The 25,652-nt window shown below is 43.0% G+C and overlaps 1 protein-coding gene, 1 non-coding gene and 1 pseudogene across 3 annotated transcripts; 2 read left to right on the top strand and 1 right to left on the bottom strand.

Moving 5' to 3' along the window:
* Positions 1-963: 963 nt before the first annotated feature.
* Positions 964-1,060, bottom strand: LOC144287317 (Z30 small nucleolar RNA). The gene has a single exon (XR_013355152.1). It is a non-coding gene; the product is annotated as a Z30 small nucleolar RNA (small nucleolar RNA).
* A 2,894-nt stretch (positions 1,061-3,954) lies between these two features.
* Positions 3,955-24,485, top strand: LOC144286135 (protein SLFN14-like). Of its 2 annotated transcripts, none has more exons than XM_077852217.1 (5): positions 3,955-4,087; positions 12,911-14,100; positions 16,370-16,489; positions 18,171-18,885; positions 20,932-24,485. In XM_077852217.1, the coding sequence occupies exons 2-5, from the start codon at positions 12,966-12,968 to the stop codon at positions 21,764-21,766; spliced, it is 2,805 nt and encodes a 934-aa protein (XP_077708343.1). In that variant the 5' UTR covers positions 3,955-4,087; positions 12,911-12,965; the 3' UTR covers positions 21,767-24,485. The 2 variants fall into 2 exon arrangements, with proteins under 2 accessions (XP_077708343.1, XP_077708342.1); XM_077852216.1 differs by lacking the exon at positions 3,955-4,087 and adding an exon at positions 10,228-10,566.
* On the top strand, positions 6,697-8,362 carry LOC144286138 (palmitoyl-protein thioesterase 1 pseudogene; annotated as a pseudogene).
* Positions 24,486-25,652: the final 1,167 nt, after the last annotated feature.

The following is a 25,652-nucleotide window of genomic DNA, read 5'->3' as shown; positions in this document are numbered from 1 at the left end:
GATCCTCTCCCTCTACTCCTTCCCCTTCTTGCTCTTTCCCTAAAATCTTTTAAAAAAATTACTTGAGATGTTTAAAGCATATTTTTCCTTCAGATCATCTTTGAGGTATTTTTGTATTGACATTTTGCTTTTTCTGCTAATCCAATTCTTGGAGGGAAAAAAACCCTCTATTCCAGCAGCAAGAATTCAGCTTTGTGTGAAAGTCCCCGTTATTACAGAAACACTTAATTTGCTTATGTAGTAAAATTCATGCCACTGGATTATCAGGTTGGTGAAAATATATGGGTAGAGAAAGGATGAAAATAATTTAAGCACCTCTGCTGAGAGAGATGTTTTCTAATATTTAGCAATTCAAAGCACATTCTCTGATAGCGCAAAGTTAATAAAATTAAAATTTGAAATGGAATAACTTACAGATTTAAAAACACTTTTCTGGGGACGCCTGGGTGGCTTAGCGATTAAGCATCTGCCTTTAGCCCAGGGCGAGATCCTGGAGTTCCAGGATCGAGTCCCACATCGGGCTCTGTGTGTGGAGCCTGCTTCTCCCTCTGCCTGTGTCTCTGCCTCTCTCTTTCTGTGTCTCTCATTAATAAATAAAATCTAAAAAAATTAAATAAATAAATAAAATACAAACACTTTTCTGTACCATAAGAATATAATGGGTATTTGTTAAAGTTCTTATTAAATCCCAAGGTTTTACCAAAACAAACACCATAGTTAATTAAACATTTTTAATATAGTAATAAATCAGTAAGAAAACTAAACCAGATTCAGGATTGAAATAATGTAGTCCTCCATGAAGATATCAAAGCCAGATTTTTCACCTCCACCTAAGAAGAAAAACATGAAACGTAAAAGTATCAGCAATTCAAGAGTATCAAAGAAACACATAATAATAAATATATAATAATAAAAGCAGTATCCAAATAGATTGAGAACATTCCAATGTGGAAAAACCAGAATCAGCTCAGAGAGAAGATTATGGAATCATACCCTGGTCAAAGCCAACACTGAAGCAATGGCAATACCAGGTCAGACGATACTTCACTCATCATCGCATCATTGCATTTCACATCCTTATAAACATAAAAGCAACCCAACACTATTTTCACATCTAAGAAGACTTAGGTTAACCTATTAAATAAAGGCTTCTTTATAGATAAGTTTCAAGCACGGACTTTTGATAAATATTTTATTTTCCACTATGGTTGCTTTAAAGACTCTGCTGTATGAAATTACAAACTTAAGTTTTGGTTTGGAGGAATTTTTTTGTTTTTGAAATATAGGAGAGTGGAGTAGCATTTATGATTCAAAAACTTGAATAAACCCAAACACAATGCATGATAAAATTTCAGGGATGTCAAAGATTTTTCTGTACTAAATTCCATTATAAAGTAAACTCCTGTTCATTTAATATACAATTTGATTTGCAATTCTGCAGCCAACAAAGATAAAAAGTATAAAACTTTTATACTGGAATCTTCTATCTTAAGAGTGCTAGACCCAGAGAGGCTATGTTTTGGCAAAGTCCACAGCAAATTAACAGCAGAGCCAGAGAGAGAAAAGAGATCTGATTACCAGATTTAGATTTTTCCACTACCAGCTAAATATGGAGTTTAATTTCATTTTTCTCCAGGCCATGGGCAAGATAAAAGAAGCAATGCAAGGGTGCCTTGCTGGCTCAGTCGGTGGAGCATGGGACACTATCTTAGGACTGAGTTGGAGTGCCACACTGGATGTGGATTACAAAAAAAAATCTTAAAAAAAAAAAAAAGGCAATGCAAAGTCTAGGTAATTCACAACCTGGATAATCAATTTCTGAATAAGAAAGCTGACTGCAATCACTGACATGTAAAAGTACTTGGATCACAATGTCACCCTCCCCAGCCTATCAGCAAAGTATAGTCAGTATTTAAGTAACAATTCTGGAGACCACACAGGCTTCCTTCAGCCACCTACAAATGTCAAGATTGATACTCCTTAAAAACTGGAGGCTAAGGCGCTGGGTGGTTCAGTGGTTAAGCATCTGCCTTTGGCTCAGGTTGTGATCCTGGGGTCCTGGAATCGAGTCCCATATAAGGCTCCCTGTAGGGAGCCTGCTTCTCCCTCTGCCTGTGTCTCTGCCTCTCTCTGTGGGTCTTTCACGAATAAATAAATCTTGAAAAACAACAATAACAACAACAACGAACTGGCACCTGTTGGTCTGTGTTGGCCATTCAGCAACTAAATTCCATAAAAAGAGAGAAACTAACAAAGTGCCTGTTTTCCAGGGGTTATGCTTGAGCCTTTAGCTCATCATCCTCTACAGGTGAAGTACATGTTTAAAATGAGGAAAACAGGCTGAGAGATCTTCACTTTGTCTAAAAGCATGAAACTTGGGAGCAGAGCTCCAAGTGTGCTCCCACCATACACACATCCCTAGTTCTCTACCTCATTACAGTTGCTCCATCTGGACAGGTCCATCTTCCCCTAATCCTTGCAATCCGAAAAACGCCTCATTATAGTTTTAAAACCTTACCCAAACGTCACCTCAGTAAAGTGGTCTGGAAGCCTCAGTCATCCTCCCCTCTGCCTCCCACAGCACTTTTCCCCACCACATCACATGTCCCCTATTCAGCCATGCACATCCCCCGCATTCCGTCTGTCCCACCACCCCATGACAGAGTTCCTATAGAACCGGGACAGGGTCTTACTGGCCTTTGCATACACCACACTCAGGTGCCTGGTACATAGGATGAGTCTCAATAAATGAACGTTTAGGGCAGCCCGGGCGGCTCAGCGGTTTAGCGCCGCCTTCAGCCCAGGGCATGACCCTGGGGTCCCAGGATCGAGTCCCACATCGGGCGCCCTGCATGGAGCCTCCTTCTCCCTCTGCCTGTCTCTGCCTCTATCTCTCTCTCTCTCTCTCTGTCTCTCACGAATAAAAATAAAATAAAAATAAATGAACGTTTAATTCACCCAATGAGCGGGCCCCCCTCCTAAACCTTAAGCTACTAGATTATAAAAGTATCAGCACAAAAAGCAACTTACCTTCAACACTGCAGGTGGGTACGGGACAGACCCCTGGCGTCTCTAAGCCCTCCCTCCCCTCCCCCAGGTTCCACGTCACGGCAGTCTCCACGGCGCCCGGCGCAGGTCAACCAGTACTTCTATACAGTGGCCCCTCAACAGGATAATGACAATGAAGTCCAACCCCCAACTTCAGCAAAGGCTGAGAGGCGCCGTCCTTGCGGGGAAATACGTGTACGGCCGAAGTCAGGGCTCAAACCAAAGACCCCGACAGAAGTCTGCAGCCCGCCTTCTGAGCGCCTCAGGCTCCTATGCCGTGTCTCGGGGGGTCGCTCCGGCCCGCTGATGCCCTCGGCCTCCCGGAGCCCGGCCGCAGGCCGCCCCGCTCCCCGCGTCCCGCGGGCGCCGGTCTCGCGGTCCCTCCGCCCTCCCCCGCCAGTAAAGCCGTCGCCGGGCGACCAATCCTACGGCCGCCGGCGGGTCACGTGGGCGGCAGCTCTGTGGGCGTGGTTGCGAGGAGCAGCCAATCGGAGGGCGAGGCGGACGTCGGGGGTGGGGCGGCCGGAAGGCGGGATCGCCCTTTGCGTCGCTTCCGCGCTTGGGGTCTGTGGCCGCGGGCTCGTGTTTTTCCCGGTGCGGAGCCTTCCCGCCTGCCTCTCAACCCCGTTCCTTGGACTTTTGGGACGTCTGTTGCCGGTTCCTTGCTTCAGCAACTGCAGAGGGCATCTGAGAGAGTTGCGCCCTGCCTGGATTTCTGGGAAGAATTACCGATTGGGCCAGTGATCCGACAGGTTTCCTGCGCATGTCCGATCCCCGCGGGAGGCCTAGGGCCCGGGGTGGACGGAGGAGGGATGCGTCCCTCGCCGGCCCGGGATCTCTGGCTGGCCGGGCGCCTGGACGCTTCCTGGATAAGCAGGAGATGCCACGAGAAGAGTGCAGCTAAATATCAAAGAAATGCGCAGGAGAGCTGGAAAGACTTCCTGGGAGAGGTGGCATTTGATCTGAGTCTTAAAGATGGATAGGTTTTAAGAAGCAGGAGATGCTGGGAGACGGAATAGTTTAACGCCCGTATTAAATGGTAAAGCTTTGGGGGAACTTACAAATTTAGGAAAAGTCGAAAAAGTGTAGGGTTTCAAAATTGGGTGAGTTAGAAACACCGGGAGGAAACGTCACAATATATAATGTCCTATAGCATCAAAAGTCCAAAAAAAAACCAAAATACCTGGGACACAGTCCAGACTGAATCAAATATTCGAGGTTTGGAGCCCAGGCAGACGTATTTTTAAGAGGTGCCCCAGGGATGATTATGGTTCACACCAAAGTTTGAGGACCACTGTTAGTGTTAAAGAAAGGGGGTGGTAGGAGATTTGAAAGACAAATCAAGACTTTGTCAAGGATGGTGGCTAGCTGGCTGTGTAGATTACACTACTCTGGAGTAACTGGGAAATTTGAAGATTTCAGTCAGAGGAGGTGGATGATCAGAAAACTGTACTTTAGAAAACTCTAAATGCAGGACACCTGGGTGACTCAGTGTTTGAGCGTCTGCCTTTGTTCGGGTGGTGATCCCGGGGTCCTGGCTTCTCCCCTCTGCTTATGTCTCTGCCCGCTTTGTGTGTGTCTCTCATGAATAAAGACATAAAATCTTTAAAAAAATAAATGCAACTGTGTTTTTAAATAGATTAAAGGAGGCAATGTGAAAGAAGGGGGGCTATTGCAGGTGATTGTAATGTTTTAGGTGACAGCTAACAGGAGCCTAAATTACTGTTGTGGCAGTAGAAATGGGGAGGTATTATATGAAAAGCATGTGAGGAATATGATGAATGTCAGGTAGGGATCAGTAGAAATGGAGGTGGTATATGAAAGGCAGGCGAGGAATGTGATGTCAGGTTGACGGTGTCAAATAGGAAAATTGAGGCAAGCTCAAAATTGTCAAAAAGATGGGTTTATTCAGGAATAGCAGGGGAATTGCAGTTCGAGACATGCAAATTGTAGCAAACCACAGTGAGTCCCTTGAGGGTTTAAGGTAGGCTGTATTAATGGGCAGGGAATGTAAGGAGAAGAGAGCTCAGTTAGAGCTTGTTAAAATAAAAGCCACAGGAGACCAGCTTTGAAAATGCACCAAGCAGACCAAACCAGTCCAGTCATATAAACAAAACTCAATTCAGCTTATGTTGCAAGACCAACCCAACCTAGGTCATTTCTTGTTCATACCTCTGGAAGCCACGTGCAAAACTTCCCAAGGTTGATAGGAGGCAACCCCTGACCAAGTCCCAATCATTTAAGAAAATTCCAATATCAGTTTTCTGTAAATGACGCATTTACGGGAAATGAGTCAATCCTTAAGTTTTATCTCCCTGAGGGCACGTGTGTGAAATACATTTTATATCCTCTGGTTACATTTTTTGTTTAAAAGATTTTATTTGACAAACAAGGGAAGCAGACACTACGTACAGAACACAGTAAGTGCTTCATAATTGCTTCTCAAATGAAAAACTGACATTATGTGCCAGGCACAGTGATAAGCTCTTTATGTACATCATTTCATTTTATTCTCACAAGAATTGTGCAGGGAAGGAAGGCACTGTTACTGTCTCCAATTCATACAGAAGGCATTTGACACTTAGATTTGCATAACCAGTTCTCAAAGCTAGAAAGTGCCAGAGCAAGGATTTCAATGTCTTTGGTGTTCAAAAAAAATAGCTGGTTGAATGAGAGAATGAAAGTTAGGAGACCTACCCAGAGTCAGTTAGTGGCAAGGGAGAGTCAGCATGGTTGCTCTTGGTCACTGTGCTCTCCATAGTCTTTGAATCATCTCTCTGAATGAACTGAGAGAAGGTAGAGGCCAGTATTTGGCAGTTTGTGTCTACATCTAAAGGCTGTGCCCTAACTACCTTTGTTGATAAACTGAAGTGCTTAGTGAATAAACACATCTTAAATTGGAGGGTCTGGCGTTTAGCCAATTGTCAGCAGCATGGCCAGATCGATTTCCCAAGAACTAAGAGCACTGTCCAAGCTATTGATTTCAAGTTGTTTTGTATCATGGACATTTGCACTGATGTATCAGAGTCAGGATGTGAGATCCTCTCTGGCCTGATGACCTAACCATTCATATCCAGGAGGCTTAACTAAGGAAATTCGAAGAAGGAAGAGAAACTTCCTCTGTTCATCATTCACATTGTCCCTCCTTCTCCCAATTTGGTTCCCCAGAGTGCACTGAAAAGGAGGAGGAGGAGGAGGAAAGGAAGGAGAAGAAGAAGACGAGGGGAGGAGAAGGAGGAAACAATCCAGTTCCTAGTTTTCCTGCCCAAATAATGTTCTTCTTGTTCACTGGGAAGAAAAAGAGGGATGTTTAAGTAGGTTTCAGATTTTGAAGACTCCTAAACAGTCCAAAATCCCACACTTGAAAGGCAGCGGAAGTAGTAGGTGCATTTGTAGTCGGCAGACGTGGCTTTGAGCCCTGACTCTCTTACTGGCCACGTAACCTCAGTCTCCATGTGGTGTGTCACACTGTCACGCTCCCGGATTGACCTCTTGTATCCCAAAGCACATGTCCGGTAAATGATGGTCATTTTTATCTTTCTAAACATATCAGAAGGATATCAGTGTGAGAGTGAGGCTGAGAGTTGAGCAGGTGACAGAACAAAAAGTGAGATGGAATTTGAAGGTAAAGTGTGTGAAAAGGCTGAACGCAGGCCTTTGGAGTTTATTATGTTGCCGTGCTGATTGTGCATCATAGCATCTCTTCTGTCTTCTATCCTGGAAACTGGTTCAGACAAACAGGTGTAAAGGGGTAATGCCAGCAAAGCAGAACTTGGTAGGAACAGTAACCTCAGTTACTTTTAAAAACTAGGGATGTCCAGAAACCTACTTGAGAATGTCAGGTCATGATGAACAAATTAAAACACAGGCAGAGGTCAAGGTGGCGTCGCCCAGCTGCTTGTGGCTCCTGGTCGTCACTCTCCTGCCGGGATCCGGCACTGCCCGGGTGCCGTGGCGTGTGGACCCAGCCACGCCGCTGCCGCTGGTGATCTGGCATGGGATGGAAGACAGCTGTTATAACCCCTTAAGCATGGGAGCTATCAAAAAAATGGTTGAGAAGAAAATACCCGGAATTTACATCTTATCTTTAAAGATTGGGAAGACCCTGATGGAGGATGTGGAGAACAGCTTCTTCTTGAATGTCAATTCCCAAGTAACAACAGTGTGTCAGATTCTTGCTAAGGATCCTAAATTGCAGCATGGCTACGATGCTATGGGATTCTCCCAAGGAGGCCAATTTCTGAGGGCAGTGGCTTAGAGATGCCCATCACCTCCCATGATCAATCTGATCTCGATTGGGAGACAACATCAAAGTGTATATGGACTCCCTTGGTGCCCAGGGGAGAGCTCTCACATCTGTGACTTGATCAGAAAAGCACTGAACGCTGGGGCTTACAACAAAGCTATTCAAGAAACCCTGGTGCAAAAAAAAAAAAAAAGAACCCCTGGTGCAAGCAGAATACTGGCACGACCCCATAAAGGAGGACACGTATCGCAACCACAGCATCTTCTTGGCCGATATTAATCAGGAGCAAGGCGTCAATGAGTCCTACAAGAGAAACCTGATGGCCTTGAAGAAGTTTGTGATGGAGAAATTTCTCAATGATTCTATTGTGGATCCTGTGGACTCTTGAGTGGTTTGGGATTTTACAGAAGTGGCCAAGCCAAGGAAACCATTCCCTTGCAGGAGACCTCTCTGTACACACAGGACTGCCTGGGGCTAAAGGAAATGGATAATGCAGGACAGCTAGTGTTCCTGGCTGTAGAAGGGGGACCATCTTCAACTGTCTCAGGAATGGTTTTATGCCCACATCATACCCTTCCTTGGGTGAAACCCTTGTAGTCTGCACCAGAGCTCAGGGAGCCCCGAGCACTTCTAAACCAGTAGGAGACCATTAGCCTCATGCCTAAGCCTAAGCTCACATCCAGCTTGCAACTAATCCTTCCCTCTAGTTATCACCTATCATGCCCTGCTCAGAAAGATCTAAGACTCGAATCTTATACTTTGCTTCATCCTATCAGCATATGGTGTTGAATGCAAGTTTTATTAGTTAATAACCATGCATGGAGATTATTTTACAACCCCTTGATGTGGTCAGGCTGCCTTAGGAAACCGAGTCTGCTGCAGATCAGTGTCAGAACTGTGCCCAGACGAGGATGAAACTGAAGCAATTAGAGTCTAAGGGCAGACACCTTTTCCAGGAAAGCCTCGCCACATTTCAAACCCAAGAGGTGGCCAGTATCCAGGGTTGTGACCATAAATGCTTTCTCGGTTTTGCTGGTGGAGATACAACCAGTGCTTGGGAAAATATTGCTTAGATAGCGTTTCTGCATTCTTTCTTGAGGCTACCCTCTTTGCACAGTACGTTGTCTTCTGTGGTGTCTCAGCATTTGGCCTGTTCTGCTGGGCCACCATCTTGTCTCAGCAGCACTCTTTTGGTCTCTTCAGGTAGTGCTGACTTAATTGCTCTGTTACAAAAGAGGGGAAGTAGTGCCCAATTGGATTGCTTAAGGTAGGGGCGCAGGGGTGGGGGTGGGGGACATCGTGCTTAACTTAAGGGAGTGAAGAAAAATGTACAACTCTGTATGTCAACTATACTTCAATTGAGCAAACAGTGTATAAGCAGAAATGAAAATGAGGACACAGCTGCTCCCTTCCACTCCATCCTTGATTAACCTGTCCCCTTCTCAGTGTGGCCAGTGGTCTGCATTCTAGAATCACTCTGTTGCTGGTGTTAGCGGATGATGGGAAGAGATCTGGCTTTCTAACTCCCATCTCAAAAGACTATAGTACACTCTAAACTATTTCTGATGCATTTAATGAAAAAAAAAAGATTATTTGTTCAAAAAGCTTGGGGGAGTATTGCACATCCCTTTTCTCCTGTTGGAGATCAACTCACATTAGGCTACTAAGGATTGAGAATTCCAGCTACAATAAAGAAAACTAAACTTTACCTACTGTTTGCTGACACTATTAGAGCATGGACATCTTAGCCTCCCACTCCCCCATCTGAAAAAAACCTATCAGCACTTTCTGGAAGACTGTTCTGCAGAATGCCAGTGTGAGGGCCCACTGCTATGCTGGAGGGAAGCATCTTGTTAGTGCTGCTAAGTTTACCCTTTATGATTTTCCCTCACCTCCTCAAGCTTTATTTCGCAACTAAAATATGAGGATTAAGGCTAACAAGTGGGGGGATGTGAAAAAAGTTTTATGATGTTGTCTAAAAGAATAGTTTCTTAAAAAAAAAATACACATGCAGAATTGTCTGACGGTATGATTTAGAGGGAGACAAATATATTGGTTTCCTTTGGGTGCTATTACAAATTGCCACAAACTTGGTTGTTTAAAACAACAGAAATTTATTCTCTCAGCCAGAAGTTTGACATCGGTTTCACTGGGCACAAATCATGGCTATGGTGGCAGGGCTGTGCTCCCTCCAGAGACTCTAGGGAAGAATCTACTCTGCTCCTCTTCCAGCTTCTGCTGGCTGCTGGCATTCCTTCTCTTGGGTGGCCACATTGCTTGCTTGACTCTCTGCCTCTTTGGTCACATCACGGCCTCCTCTTGTATGTATCACATCTTTCTGCCTCTATCTTAGGAGAACACTGGACTGAATGCAGGGCCCACCCAAATAATGGAGGATAATCCCCTCATCTCAAGATCTTTACTTAATCACATCTGCAAAGACTTCTTTTCCTTATAAGTTAACACAGGTTTGTAATTTTAATCATCAGTGGCTGTTATTCAGCCTACTATAAGGAGCTTGCTCCAGTTTAATCAGCATCCTCAAATCAGAGATAACTCATCTGTTTGGTTTTTTTTTTCCTATTTAGCTGGGTTGTTTTAATTATAAAAAACTATTGCTGTTCATAGCAGACATTCAGGAAAAACAAAAAAAAGTTTAAAAAAAGAAAAGGAAAGGAAAAGAAATTAGATTTAAAAAAATCATGTGTAATCCTCTCACCCAGGGATAGATAGCCCCTCACCAATTAGCATTTTTCTAGGCTGTGTCTTTTGCCCAATGAAAAGGAAGAGCAGAAAAAAGAAGATAAAGGTAAACAGAACAAGTGATTTGGAGGGTAATGGCATGTGCTGGCAATTTTCATAACGGATATACATAGAGGGGAGCCCACTTTAAAATAAATGTACAACTACGAAATGACGTTACCTGGGGCAGGAAATGCTTGTACCATATGTGGTCATGGCAGTCTGTTCTTCAAGGGTGGGAAGTCTAGCTTTGGCCACTCACTGGAAAACCGCTGAATTTTTCCATTACCACTTCATTCACTCCCAGAGGTCAGAGCCTGGCCTGCTAATCTGCCCTGTCATAGGCTTCTCTTGGGTTCTTATCAGCCTTCCTCAGTGGGTCAATGTTATGAGGACTAGGGGAGTCTGGCATGTTCCTGCTCCTCCCAGGCTGATATCAAAGGGCAGCAGGAGCTGTGACAGAAGGCAAATATTCAGACCAGAGCCAGATGTGGAACTGAAACAGCAAGAGGAAAAAAGCAAGAGCACAGGTAAAAAAAATTTTTTTTAAATCTCATCCATCTCATCTTAGGTATAATTCATGTCTGAGCACATAAAGGGCTTAGTAAAAGACTAGCTAACTTGCAGACTTGAAAAGGATAGTGAGGGGTCCCTGGGTGGCGCAGCGGTTTGGCGCCTGCCTTTGTCCCAGGGCGAGATCCTGGAGACCCGGGATCAAATCCCACGTCGGGCTCCCAGTGCATGGAGCCTGCTTCTCCCTCTGCCTGTGTCTCTGCCTCTCTCTCTGTGTGTGTGACTATCATAAATAAAAAATAAAAAGAAAAGGATAGTGAGTGAGAAATTTGGGGAAGTGTAGAAGAATGTTCATATGGACCTAGAATCTCAGAAAACTTTCTTTCTGTCATAGTTGTTATCAGCATTCAAGTAACATCAATCAGACTTGGCAGTCAAGAAAGTATAGGTCTTTCTAGTTCAAAAGCAATTAGATTTGTTCTTTGGGCCCCAGCAGGTGGAAATTATAGGAAGGTGAATTAGAGTTGAAAAATCAGGAAGCCAAGAGCCTGGGTGGCTCAGTCGGTTAAGCATTTGGCTTCAGCTCAGGTCATGATCCCAGGGTTCTTGGATAGAGCCCTGTGTCGGGCTCCCTGCTCAGCAGGGGATCTGCTTCTCCCTTTCCTCTCTCCCTCACCCCTCTCTTATGTGTGCACTCTCTCTCTCTCTCTCAAATAAATAAAATCTTAAAAGAAAAATCAGGGAGCCATTCCTTTTTTTTTTTTTTTTAAGATTTTATTTATTTATTCATGAGAGACACAGAGACAGAGGCAGAGACATAGGCAGAGGGAGAAGCAGGCTTCAGGATCACCGCCCTGAGTCGAAGGCAGATGCTCAACCGCTCAACCGCTGAGCCACGCAGAAGTCCCCAGGAAGCCATTTCTAACACAGCTTTCAGAAAACAGAAGGGTCTAATTTGAGAGGTAGTGAGTTACTGGTTGCTGGAGGTGTTCAAGCAGTTGCTGGAAAGCAATTTGTTTAGATTTTGGAACATTACAGAGAGGACTTGAGACTCAAATAAATGGGAGCACCTGCCTGGCTCAGTTGGGGGAGTGTGTGACTCTTGATCTCAGAGTCGTGAGTTCAAGCTCCATGTTGGGTGTAGAGATTACTTAAAATAAATAATATTTTAAAAGAGAATCAGGTAAATGGTTAGACCAGAAGGTCTTTAAAGTTCCTTCCAAACACTTCTGTGATTCTATTGTATGAATAAAATGTTTTCAGAAATTTCTCTAAGAGCCATACTTTTACATTTGCCTATAGAAGATGCTTATGTATGAAAAAACAATTCATAGGTTGATTCTGGTTTGCCTGCAGAAAGTGAGAAGGTGACCAAGAGCAAACTAATGGCAGGAGAGGGTACCCATCTTTTGGGATGCCTACTTTTTTCCCTGTTGGTGGGTATAAACAACACCCACATGGCCTCTGCTTGGCGAAGATCACACAGAAGAAATGGTCTCTTCTTTTAGAGGAAGAATTTTGACTTAGGTTAGCCAAATTTTGTTTTGCAATTAGCAAAAGCTAAGGGGGTTGTTTCTAAAACATTTGCTTCAGAGCCCTGATTTCAACTTGGGTGGCTGTTCTCTGGTCTGTGAAGCAAAAAGGAGGCTGACAACAGTTTAATGACTTTGTATGTCCCAAAGGCTCAGTTCTCTTCCAAGCCTTAGAGGTTCCCATGGCACAGAGCAGAACTACTTAGGAGGGAAAGAAAACTCCTGCTCCTGCCTCACACTGTGTATCAAGAAATGTATTTTTAGGTTTGAGGAGCTAAAATGATTTCTGCATTTGGTATCAGTAGCAATTGTTTCAGGAGTAAAATTTTTTAAATATATAAAATAGCACATAAAGAATACCAAATGCTATGTTTGTTTTTATAGCAAGACCTTCTACATCACATATACACCCCAGTACTATCCTCCCTTAGTGCTCTGTTGCCTTCCTTCCCTTCCCCTTTGAATTATAAATAGGAGCATCTTTTGGCTTCAACCCCTACTTCTGCATATTGTCTAATAACTTGCTTTAGCTCCCATGCCAACCCATGCCCATTATATCTGGGCTCACTATTGCCACTTCCTGATTTTAACTGAAAAACAACTAAAAATTTTAGCGATGTAATTTTTCCATTATGGCCAAATATTAAGCATTCACCTTTATCTATGCCTGCTCCTGCTGGAAAGGCTCGGGCTCTTGTCCAAGTAGTTAGAGAATGGTAATATCAAAGATTATTTCCAATGTTAAAATGTGTCTCCAATAATTTGTGACTTCGAAGAAAATATCTTGAATCTCTGGGATTCTTGTTAATATAGAAATGTTTGTGTCCAGGTTATTTACTGGAACCTCGTTCTGTTACCACTTGGAGCACAGAGGGGCTGCTGGAATGGCGGGCCTCCAGACTGATGTGGAAATGCTCTATCCTGAGACAGTTGTACACGTGGGCAGGGTGACTTTTGGAGAAGAGAACAGGAAGAAGATGATCAATAGCTATCTGAAAAGAACTGAGAATAAGAAGATCATCCAAGCCACCTGTGCGCTGTTAAATTCTGGAGGGGGTGTGATCAAAGCAGAGATTGATGATGAAACCTACAGTTACCGATGCCACGGGCTGGGACAGGATCTGGAAACTTCTTTCCAAAAGCTCCTTCCTTCAGGTTCACATAAATACCTGGACTACGTGCAGCAGGGGCACAATCTCCTGATTTTTGTGAAGTCCTGGAATCCAGATGTTTTCAGCCTTCCCCTACGGATTTGCAGCTTGCACTCCAATCTATACCAGAGAGCTTTGACTTCCACCATCAATTTGACTGCCAGGAGTGCCCTGGAGCTTCTCAGAGAGAAGCAGTCTAGAGCCCAAAGAGGAAGATCAAGGGTGAGGGACCTGAATTCTCAGACAGTTCCTGACAGAGACATTCAGGAAGAGAAAGATATGAGGAGTTCTGCCTCAGAATTGTTTCAAAAGGACAGGCTCATGTATAAGGAGAAACTCAATTTTACTGAGTCAACCCATGTCGAGTTTAAAAGGTTCACCACCAAAAAGATTGTCCCCCGGGTTAAAGAGATCCTGTCCCATTATGTTTCTGCATTTGCCAACACCCTTGGAGGATACCTAATTTTGGGGGTAGATGATAAGAGCAAAGAAGTGTTTGGATGTAAGCGAGAAAAAGTGAACCCCGACTTACTAAAAAAAGAAATAGAAAACTGTGTAGAAAAGTTGCCAACATTCCACTTCTGCTGTGAGAAGCCAAAGGTGCATTTCACTACCAAAATCTTGAATGTCTACCAAAAAGATGTCCTGTATGGTTATGTCTGCATGGTCCAAGTGGAGCCCTTCTGCTGTGTAGTATTCACAGAGGCCCCGGATTCCTGGATCATGAGAAATGATGCTGTCACAAGGCTGACGGTGGAGCACTGGGTGGCCATGATGTTGGATGTTCACTCAAGTAAAACAGAAGAGAAGTCGTCATCCAGTTGGCAGGGAGGAACCCCTTCGGTATCTTCTGTGGCTGTTCAGTCAGGTATTTTAATAGAAGAGTAGAAAGCTGTTTTGTGGGGCAACTCGGTGGCTCAGTGGTTGAGTGTCTGCCTTTGGTGCAGACCGTGATCCCGGGGTCCTGAGATCGAGTCCTACATCAGGCTCCCCATGGAGAACCTGCTTCTCCTTTCTGCCTATGTCTCTGCCTCTCTGTGTCTCTCATGAATAAATAAGTAAAAATCTTGAAAGAAAGAAAACTATTTTTGCTTACAAATAATCTCCCATTATAAGTTTCTTTTAAAAATAGTGTCCATTCCAGGGTGCCTGTCTGACTCAATCTGTGAACCATGCAACTCTTGATCTTCGGGTCTTGATTTCAAGCCCCATGTTGGGTGTAGAGATCACTTTAAAACGAAATCTTGGGCAGCTCCGGTGGCTCAGTGGTTTAGTGCTGCCTTCAGCCCAGGGTGTGATCCTTGAGACCCGGGATCGAGTCCCACATCAGGCTCCCTGCCTGGAGCCTGCTTCTCCCTCTGCCTGTGCCTCTGCCTCTCTCTCTCTCTCTCTCTCTCTGTGTGTGTGTGTGTGCGTGTGTGTGTGTCTCATGAATAAATAAATAAAATCTAAAAAAAAAAAAATCTTAGGGACACCTGTGTGGCTCAGCAGTTGAGCATCTGCCTTCGGCCCAGGATGTAATCCTGGAGTCCCAGGATCGAGTCCCACATTGGGCTTCCTGCATGGAGCCTGCTTCTCTCTTGCCTGTGTCTCTGCCTCTCTCTCTCTCTCTCTCTCTGTCTCTCATGAATAATAAAATTTAAAAATTTTTAAATAAAAAAAATCTTAAAAAAAATTTTTTTTCAGTTCTGAAGACTCAGAATATTAACTCTTCGGGGTCAAGTAATGCTTGGATTTTAGTCCACTTTGGGAAAGTTATCCCATCAGCTATGAGTTAGTGAGAGTTCCCTTTTATGCACTGTAACTGCCTGTTGAAAGAATTTTGCAGCCTGATAGTCCTAGTCAAAAACATTCACCAACAGTGTCACCCTCTAAAGATGGTATTTGAGAGAAACACATTAAGGATGACTCTGCTAATTCTTTCAAGGGAAGCTTGTTGACAAACCTCAATGGTTCCTGTAACATTAGGAGCTAACACCTTCAGCCCACGGGCTTGAAGCACCACCAAGTGGGGGAAAAATGATGCAAAGGAGATGCTGGACAGGGGGTGGAGGAGGGGAGGAAGACTCCTAGCGTTTTTACTTCCTTCATGGTTTGGCTCAGAATCAGCCCTGGTGATTTCTAATCAGTCCAGTAAGGGCTTACAGGCTGAATAAAACTTATCGGTGTGACTTAATGGTCAATATGTTTCAAATTTAATAAAAGAAGCCGGGATCAAGACTTGAGTGATTTTGCTGGATCATTTTCCTGTCCTAAATTTGAGTTTGCTTTTCTTAAATACACACATACCCCAAACTAGAGATCCACCACTTTCTGCTCCATCTAAACTTTCAATGGGGGCTTAAACAAACTATAACAATATAAAAAAATATGGTGCTTAACTTTTTCTGATCCCCCACTATAAGTTTTTCCTCTTAGGGATGACCAAGAATCAGAATATCAGAGTTAGAAGGAAACGTAGGAGTCACCAGCTCACTCTGGCATGCGAGAGGGGATAAATGACTTGCCCAAGATGAGTCACACAGTGACTTAGAAGATGGATTAAAAAAAGAAGAAGAAGAAGATGGATAACCCTGCTGGAGTCCCCAGGCTTCTTTTCCTGACATATGTGAATTGTTTGAGGCATAGAAAGTGTGAGAGTGGCTCAGGTACTGATGCATATCACATGTCAACAGTAGTAAAAGCAAGAGAGAGAGTTTTCTGGGGTGCCTGTGTGGCTCAGTCAGTTAAGCGTCTGACTTTTGATTTTGGCTCACGTCATGATCCCTGGGTTGTGAATTGGAGCCCTGTGGTGTCAGTCTTGGTGCTAGGTGTGGAGCCTGCTTATTTTCCCTCTCCTCCCCCTCTGCCCTCCCCGTCTCTCACTCTTTCCCTCTCTTATTTTTTTTTAAAAGATTTTATTTATTTATTCATGAGAGACACAGAGAGAGCAAGAGGCAGAGACACAGGCAGAGGGAGAAGCAGGCTCCAGGCAGGGAGCCCGATGCGGGACTCGATCCCGGGACCCCAGAATCACATCCCGGGCCAAAGGCAGGCACCAAACCGCCGAGCCACCCAGGGATCCCTCTTTCCTTCTCTTAAAAAAAAAAAAAAAGTTTTCTTTTTCATCTGAGACAGTTTGCCATGTATTTGTTTAGCAACTTCCAGTTTGGCCGCTGACTCCCTGTGTGCACCAGCTCCATCAACACTAGGAAGCCCATCATTTCCCATAAAAGTCTTGGAATTCAAGGGGCCTCTGCAACAGCGTCTGTTTCCAGGTATTCTTTCTTGATTTCAGCTGAAGGGACTATTTTCTAAAATTAAGGTGGAGGGGGGCACCTGACTGGCCTAGTCAGTACAGCATGTGATTTAATCTCGGGGTTGTGAGTTTGAACCCCACGTTGGGCATAGAGTTCACTAAATAAATAAATAAATAAATAAATAAATAAATAAATAAATAAGTTGGGAGGAACTGGTAGCAATTAGTCCTAGGCTTTCTCCTTAGAGGAGGTTACGTGCAGGACTTAGCAGACATAATGGTCCTGAAATAATAATTACGACTGACTCTTGCTTCTCAGTTGTTGTATCCACATTACATTTCTGTATCCTTTGGGGCTTCCAGTTACACATGACTTTTGTTCTCTAAATTTGAGAGTCTACACCACAAGAGAACTGCCCCCTGGCTTTCCAATGAGAAGGAGGTGAGCCACGGGGTCACCTGGACTCTTCTTAAAACAGGGTTTCTCAATCTTGGCACTACTGATATTTGAACTGGAATATTTGTTGAGAGGGGCTGCTTTGTGAATTGTTGAATGTTTAGCAGCCTTCCTGCCCTCTACTCTCTATAGATGCTAGTAGCACCTCTCCAGCTATGACAAAAAATATTCCAGACATTGCCAAATGTCCCCCAGGGGGCAAAATTGCCACATGGTTAAGAATGGATGTTCTAAAGGAAAGTTCTTATTTCCTTACAGCATCAGGTTCACACACACACACACACAAAAAAAAAAAAACCCTTAGCTGGAAAGAATACCTTCCTTGTGGTAGTAGATAACTTGGGGTTGGGGAGGGGGTGCTAGAAGGTTATTCTGTGAAGACCTCTGTTACCTTCCCCTGTACAAGAGCTGCCATAAATGGGAACTTCATAGTCCTGGCCTGTGAAGAGAGGGTGCTTTCTTTTTTAAAAAATTTATTTTTTAATTTTAATTTCAGTATAGTTAACATACAATGTTATATTAGTTGCAGGTGTATAATACAGTGATTCAGCAGTTCCATATATTACTCAGTGCTCATCAAGATAAGTGTACTCTTAACCTTCTTCACCTAATTTATTCATACCCCCCCCACCTCCTCTCTGAAAACCATCTGATTGTACTCTATAGTTAAGAGTCTGCTTTTTGGTTTGTGTCTTTTTCCTCCTTCGTTCATTTGTTTTGTTTCTTAAATTCCATATATGAGTGAAATCATATGGTATTTGTCCTTCTCTAACTTACATTGCCTAGCATTTTACTCTCTCGATCCATCCATGTCATTGCAAATGGCAAGATTTCATTCTTTTTTATGGCTGAACAACATCCTGTTGAATGTATGTACCATACCTTTTTTATCCATTAATCTATGGATGGACATTTGGGCTGTTTTCATAGTTTGGCTATTGTAAGTAATGCTGCAATAAACATGGGGGTGACTATATCCTTCCTATTAGTGTTTTCATATTCTTCAGGTAAATACTGGGTTTTGTGATTACTGGATCTTTCTAGATAGGTCTCCAGAGGCAAGGAAAACAAAAGCAAAAACAAATTATTGGAACTACATCAAAATAAGAGTGGGTGCTTTCTGTGTACCCAAGGAAACCCATAGTTCCATGGCTAGATTCATTTCTTCCTACGATGTTGCAGGAATACTTACAATATGCTTTTGTAAATTTTAGTTAGTAACTTCTATTTCTTGCATTTTCAGTGACACAGGAAGAGATACAGTTTAAACCAGAATCCCTCTGTAAGAAGCTCTTCTTGGATCATAAAGGACTCGAGGAATTAATGAAGACACAGATATATCCTTGTTCTCAGGGGATTGTGATATTTTCTAGAAGCTGGGCTAGTGATATTGGCTTAAGGAAAGAGGAGGATGTTCTGTGTGATGCTCTCCTAATAGCAGTTAACAGTCCCCCGGTACTCTATACAATCTTAAAAAACCCCAGTTGGAATGGAGGGCTTGAGTATGCCCGAAACACTGCTCATCAGTTAAAGCAGAAACTGGGAACTGTTGGTGGTTACACAGGGAAAGTGTGTGTTATCCCAAGGCTGATGTACCTGCCCAGCATACAGTGTAGCCCTGGTGAAATCCTCGTGCACTACCCCCAATCCTACAGGCTTACTACCAAGGATGAAATGGAAGACCTGTTACAGGCCCTTATTGTAGTCTCACTGTGTTCCAGATCTCTTCTGAGTGACCAGCTGGGCTGTGAGTTTTTCAACTTGCTCATAGAGGAGCAGTGTGAGTTACTCTCAGAAAGCCTTCAGGAGACACGTGAATTGTTCATCCACTGCTTTCCAGGAACCAGAAAGACAGCCCTAGCCATAAAGATCATGGAGAAAATCAAAGATTTGTTCCAATGCAAACCAAAAGAGATTCTTTATGTTTGTGAAACTGACTCCTTAAAGGATTATGTGACGTAAGAGTTCCACTGACTCAACACAATATACATAGCATTTAGTCAGTCTTTTCCACAGTATCACAAAAGCAGTTTGTGTTTTTAGCTTAAGACTTGATGATGCCTTAGCTGCATAAATGTGAGAGCCCAGACTGTATGCACATTTCCAAACCATCAGGTAGTTAAGCTATCGATGGGTACTTTGCAATGCTCAGGCTTAAACATCTCATTACAAATTAGCCAACTATATATCACTTTAAATTTCTCTAACTAGAAACACTTTTCCCCTACAATCTCTGGCCTTAACTCTAAGAAAAGAAGATATAAACTTGTCCTGCTTTACATATATATTTTGCTTGATATTTAATGCTTTAAAGCCAAAGAGTATTTCAGTTCATTAGACATTATACCTAACAGGAACTTGAATTTAAATACCATTTGTTTTTGTTTATAAAATATTTTCATTTGTTTGACTTTTTCTGAACCAACAATTTCAGAAAACATGCAAATCTGCCTCTGATTTAAATATTTGCCTATCAATTTAGTAAAAGAAATTGGTTGTTATACAATCCAACAAATGAGGGCAAACTCATTTTAATTTTTGGTTTGGTTTACTTATTTATTCAATAAACCTTTTTGAGCACCACTCACTTCTATGCTAGGAATGTGTACTTTTAGTATTAGCAGGTGAAGAACATATTGAAGACCTGGCCATAAAGTCTAACAAAGGAGACAAAAAAATAAGCAATGTGAGTGTTGTGTAACAACACATTTATGCAGCTAAGGCATCACTCAACATGGTTATAAAGGTATTCTTATCTTACCTTAGGCTGGAGGTTGATCAACAGATAGTCCCCAAGGAAGGAGATCCTTGGGCATACTCTTAAGAAGTCGGTAGGAGGAGTGAGTAACATGAGGGCTTTTTAGGTAAAGGGCACACAGCAAGTGCAAAGGCACATGAGAGAATCAAAATAGTGGGTCTGACTAGGGCAGTGAGAGAATGGGGGTATGTGGCAGATGATGAAATTGGAAAGGAGATAGATGCCAAATTATGGAGGATCTCATAAACTATGCTGAGGGCTATGTTTTATAGGTAAGTCAAAAAATATCCCAGTCTAAAGGCAAATGCAACAAGTATCTATTGAACCCCTGGTATGAGGGGGCTAAGAACAGTGCTTTTCTTCAAGAAGTCTACACAGTCCCAACTGGTGGAGAACATGAGTAGCTGTGATTCAAAGCATAAGGGGTAAAACCCCAAGGACTGCATATGTAAAATCAGGAAATGTGTGAGAATAATTGATATAACTTAGATTCAAATTAGAGGAGGCAAGAAACAGCCAAGTTATATAAATTTTTTAACAAACCTGGTCATATAATAATATGGTAATAAACTTGGTTGTTTCTTGCCTCCTCTAATATGTTGAAACATACTATAAAGGAAAATTGAGCTAAGGAAACACAGTAGCAGTTCCAGAGAACCATAGCCCTGTAGATTTGTTACCCTACTTGACATGTCACAGAACTCAGCAACCTCCTGATGTTTTCCTTACCAAAACCTAGGGAGGCTTTGGTTTTGTACTACGAGGGGAAGGGGAGATAGGACTTGCTTTAGAGGAATTTGTTCTAGCTCGTACCTTTTTGCACATAAAAATTATGTCTCTAGGGACCTGTTCTCCAGCTCTAAAAAGGACAGAAAGTTTAACAGTAGTAGCAAGTATAAGTTACTTTTGAGATTTCCTTTCCATGTAATGAGCTTGTCTTCAGAGATTGCCAAGCAGCAGAAAAAGAGTAGTAATAGAAATAAAATCTCCTACCTGGGTTCATCTCAAAAAGTTTCACATGCAGATTTAGTTAGATAACCCCAAAGAGGAAGGTTTGCAATTATGTATTCTGTCTGCAGATCACTTGTAAGTAGAGCAGTTCTGTAGTGTTCCAGACACCACGAATCCATGGATCAGCCTCTCATGAGACCCAGCCTCTGATTCCAATCCACGTAGTAATGAATACATACATGTTGGTCCCTTTGTTTATATGCCTGAAACCTTATTCTCTCTTTCATCCTCTCAGCCAACAAACAACCTGCCAAGCTGTGACCCGGAAGATCTTCTTACAAGGGGAGTTCCTTAAGATTAAACACATAGTGATGGATGATACTGAGAATTTCTGCAGTAAATATGGAGACTGGTACTTGAAGGCCAGGAGCATCACTCATCCAAAGGTGAAGGGAGCTGGCAGTGAAAACCTTCATCACGGGATCCTCTGGATTTTTCTGGACCCCTTTCAGATCCATTGTGCAGATATTAATGGTCTTCCCACTCCATCTGCTCAGTTTCCCCGAAAAACAATCACCAATGGGATCCACTGTGCTCTGGAAATAGCAATGGTCATGAAAGAGGAAATGAAGAGGATCAAAGCAAATCCTCCCTCCAGCCTGGCCCCAGACACACTGTCATTGTTCAGGGAAGCTGCCTACGAGGAAGCAGTGGGTGCCCAGGCTCTGCCTGGGGTGTTTGAGACAGAGACTAGCCTGACTATGGAACAAATTGTGAAACGGGTGGCCGAAAGGTGTCACAACCTGTTCCAATGTGGCTATCAGCCTCAAGACATTGCAATTCTGTGCAGGAAAGGGGAGGACAGAGGACGCTATGAGTGTGCACTTCTAAAAGCAATGGAATTATTTGAAACCCATGGAGTGACAAAGGTTGTGTTTAGCCAGGCCTCTGGCGTTTGGGGCAGTTGCATCGTTTTAGACAGTATTCAGCAGTTTTCAGGCCTGGAGAGGAATATTGTGTTTGGGCTTAGTCCAGAATGGACCCTGTCAGAAGAAGCTCATAAGCTCCGCTTTGCCTCACGGGCCATTAAACACCTCTACCTGTTTTATGAAAAGAGGGCAGCTTTCTGAAAATTATTTTTAACAGTACAGGCAGCCAGGAAGGGCAGTGTCCCTTCTCCCAGGCAGGTGGCAGCCACTCTTTCTCACGTATTATCAGTGAGGAAATCAAGGCACAGTAAGTATGGATAGTGTAGAGCCACGGAGACATCTCTTGGGCGAGACCCTTCCATTCTATGCGCTGTCACTGTCCTTTTCCCCATCCACTTCACCTCCTTCCTGTACAGTGATAGCAGACTGAAGATTGGTCCTCTGCCTCTGGTCTTCCTAGACCAGTCCATCTTTCAGGGACCAGACCTTGTCCTTAGATAAAGAATGGAGTGTGCGGCATCCCCTGCCAATATATCTGCAGTGAGTCCCTGAAGTCTTCAGGTCAAACCCATTTCCAAGGTATTCCATGATACACCCTGACTTACTCTTCTAACACATCCTTTGTTCTACTTCCTCTCCCAATATGTATAAGGCACCCCCAGCCTTGCTGGCCTATTTTGAAAGTAGGAGATAAGATGCCCTCCAGGCTATGAACATTGATTGGCTATCTCAAGGGCAGCACCTTGGTTAGCACCTCTTACTGGCTTTGGGTCTCAAGCTTTATGGGCCTAGAACTTGATTTCCTCTTTGCACTAAGTATGGATTAGTCTCTTGGGGATGGCTTTATGGTAATCAAGCTCACAAAAGACCAATGCATAAATGAAAATATCAGTCTATCAATTCATAGTAAGGATTGTAGTAACAAGTGGGCCAGATACTTTTGCTAATCAGTATATTCAACACTAACATAGGAAGCCAAATTATACAAGCAGAGCTTTCCAACAATGGTAATCTCATTCAAATGTATGAAGACTCTAAGCAATGTTAGACTACTGCAATCATCTCTAAAATAGGGATATTTCACCACAAGGAATAGATAGATCAGGTTTACAAAATAATGCAAATTTAGAATGCTAAAGGTGACAAAATGTTCCACATTCTCTGGCTCAGATGAAATTTCTCTTCTCTCCTAGTTTCTAAAGTTTTCAGGTTGACCACCAATCTTCGCCCTCACTCCTCCCAACACAGACGCACTTTGCTCACATTCATTCTCTACATGTTGTTACATTCACCTAGGCTCAAAACTGCTTATACTCTGCTGCTGGCCTGGGAAATGGTCTGTGTATAGGCCTTTGTACATCTCTGAGCTCTTCCATTATGATTTGGTGTTAATTTTAATCTAACTCATAAGTTTACAGGGAGCCTGGATGGCAATGCTACTAACTATACCACCCCACCCGTACATACTCCTGGCTCCCGGCTGTGTTCTCTTCTCAGCTTTCAAACCCTTGTCTGCCCCTCTACCTGCTGAAATCCTTACTTGCCAACAAGTTCTAGTTCAAATGTCCAACTCCTCAAGTAAACTTTCACCATCCCCCTAACTTAAATTTGGTCTCTCCTTTTTGCAGCCATTCTATGGCTTAAAAGACTTGATGATAGTGCCAAACTCATTCTTAAGCATGCCACAGAAGTAGCTGTTGGCATCATCATATCTATGCAACATGTTCCTATAATGTCTTCTTTCCAACGTATGTGAAATAGAAATAAAATCAAAAGTTCCCTTTCTCTAGTCAGCCCCCAAAATTGCTAAGCTCTTCAATGCAATCTTGCTTTCCTTTTTGTAAGGATTTTTAAGCTGCTTTGAAGATATTCTGATTTCCGGATTGTTTTTAAGTCCTGGAAAGGTTTAGGACAACTTCATTGATGCCAGGGAGGCATGAGTGCAAAAGAAAGTGTGGAAATATTCCTCTGGCTATAATTTCAGATAAAGCTCATCAGGTTTCTTTCTTTTTTTTTTTTTTTTTTTTTTTTATGATAGTTACAGAGAGAGAGGGAGGCAGAGACAGAAGCAGGCTCCATGCACCGGGGGCCCGATGTGGGATTCATTCCCGGGTCTCCAGGATCACGCCCTGGGCCAAAGGCAGGCGCCAAACCGCTGCGCCACCCAGGGATCCCAGCTCATCAGGTCTCTAAGAGATGAGAAAACAGGCAGGGCTTGGAAAAGCACTCAAAGCGGCCTCTCAAAATCACTCAGGCCACCAGATGGGCCAGTCTGAACCTAATGGCCAGATGTCTTGGTGAAAGGATTGAACAGAAGAACTTCTCCCCTGCCTCTTGCTGCTTCAATTACTTGACATTTCAACCTTTTTACCTTTCCTTGGGGTTTTGGGTACTTTGGGTACTTTGGGTGGGAGACACAAAGTTCAGCAATTAATTAATTTCAGATGAAGCAGAAGATAGCAGTGCATTAATATTTGGAGATGTGTGCATTCTCGAAAAATAGTCAAAAGTGGAGAGGGATTAAGGAATAGGAAAAACATAGAACTGTTATAATTTAGTCATAAGCATCAGTATCATTCAACTTTTTAAAACTCTATGTATAATTTGATAAAATAACTCATTTGAAAATGAATTGTTTTATATATTGAATGTGAGAGTCTATCAGCTCTTAGTCTACTCAAACAGCTCAGTCTGGCTGAAAGTAGAAAACCTAACTCAGTGGTTCTCAATTCTGGCTACTCATTAAAATCATCTGCCCCCCCCCCACCGGGAGGCGGGGGGCAAAGAGGCTTTAAAAAATACCTGTGATCTGGGGAGTGTGAATGGCTCATGGAAGAGCCTGCCTGATTCTTGATTTCAGCTCAGGTGTTGATCTCAGGGTTGTGAGTTCAAGCCCCATGTTGGGCTCCATGCTGGGTGTGGAGTCTACTTTAAAAAACAAAAACAAAAACAAACAAAAACAAAAACAAAAACAAAACAAAAACAAAAACCAGTGATCAGCCCCAACACCTAACCAATTAAACAAGCATCTTCAGCCGCAGGCTTAGCATCAATATTCATTAAAAGCTGTCCAGATGATTCTAATATGCCACCAGAGTTGAGAACTATTGAACCCTTCTTCACATCTGTTCTTTCTGTCCTCAGATAGATATATACACATTTCTCTTCTCATCAGACTGTGAGCTCCTTGAGAGTAAGGATGGTCACTCAGGCATCTTTATTTCCCCAAATGCATGCAACTAGTGCAGTGCCTCGAACATGGCAAGTGCTCAGTAATTATTTGTTGAATGGACCTGCTGATTTGAAAGTCAGAATCTACTAGGGACAATGCCTCTATTCACTGAAATGGATATCTAATTTTAGAATCTTCAAAGAGTTCAGTGTGGAGAATAATCAACACTGACATAATGAAGAATAGGAGAATGAAGGAATTTAAACTGTTTTTAGGCAAGGGGCAAAATTAAAGGTCCATGTTGCTGGAAGTTCATTAGATTTGAGTTGGAAAGGAGCACATGGGTGGCTCAGTGGTTGAGTATCTGCCTTCAGCTCGTTGTGATCTCCGGCTCCTGGGATGGAGTCCTGTATCGGGCTCCCTGCAGGCAGCCTGCTTCTCCCTTTGCCTATGGCTCTGCCGCTCTCTCTGTGTCTCTCATGAATAAATAAATAAAATCTTAAAAAAAAAAAAAAAGATTTGAGTTGGAGATTTGGAATTGGTGGGGACTAAGAATAATTGACTTAGAAATCTAAACTTTTCTGTAGACTCCTAATATAATGTATAAAACAATTTGATGAAATAACTTACCTATTACAAGCATCTAAAACTTACTTTACAAAAGAAGGGTGACAGGGGATCCCCAGGTGGCTCAGCGGTTTAGCGCCTGCCTTTGGCCCAGGGCATGATCCTGGAGTCCCGGAATCGAGTTCCGGGATCAAGTCCCAGGGTGGAGTCCTGCGTTGGGCAACCTGCATGGAGCCTACTTCTCCCTCTGCCTGTGTCTCTGCCTCCCTCTCTCTCTGTCTCCCATGAATAAATTTTAAAAAAATATTTTTTTTTAAAAAAAGAAGGGTGACATAATTCTATTATGTA

This window comes from Canis aureus, chromosome 16, assembly GCF_053574225.1.
Source record: "Canis aureus isolate CA01 chromosome 16, VMU_Caureus_v.1.0, whole genome shotgun sequence".
Classification (NCBI taxonomy): domain Eukaryota; kingdom Metazoa; phylum Chordata; class Mammalia; order Carnivora; family Canidae; genus Canis; species Canis aureus.
This window is presented reverse-complemented; position numbering and strand designations above follow the sequence as displayed.

Coding starts and splice junctions, on each gene's coding strand:
- LOC144286135 (XM_077852217.1), top strand. CDS start 12,966: ATGGCGGGCCTCCAGACTGATGTGGAAATGCTCTATCCTGAGACAGTT. Junction 16,490..18,170: donor GCAACAGCGTCTGTTTCCAG/GTATTCTTTCTT, acceptor TTGCATTTTCAG/TGACACAGGAAGAGATACAG. Junction 18,886..20,931: donor TCCTTAAAGGATTATGTGAC/GTAAGAGTTCCA, acceptor TCATCCTCTCAG/CCAACAAACAACCTGCCAAG.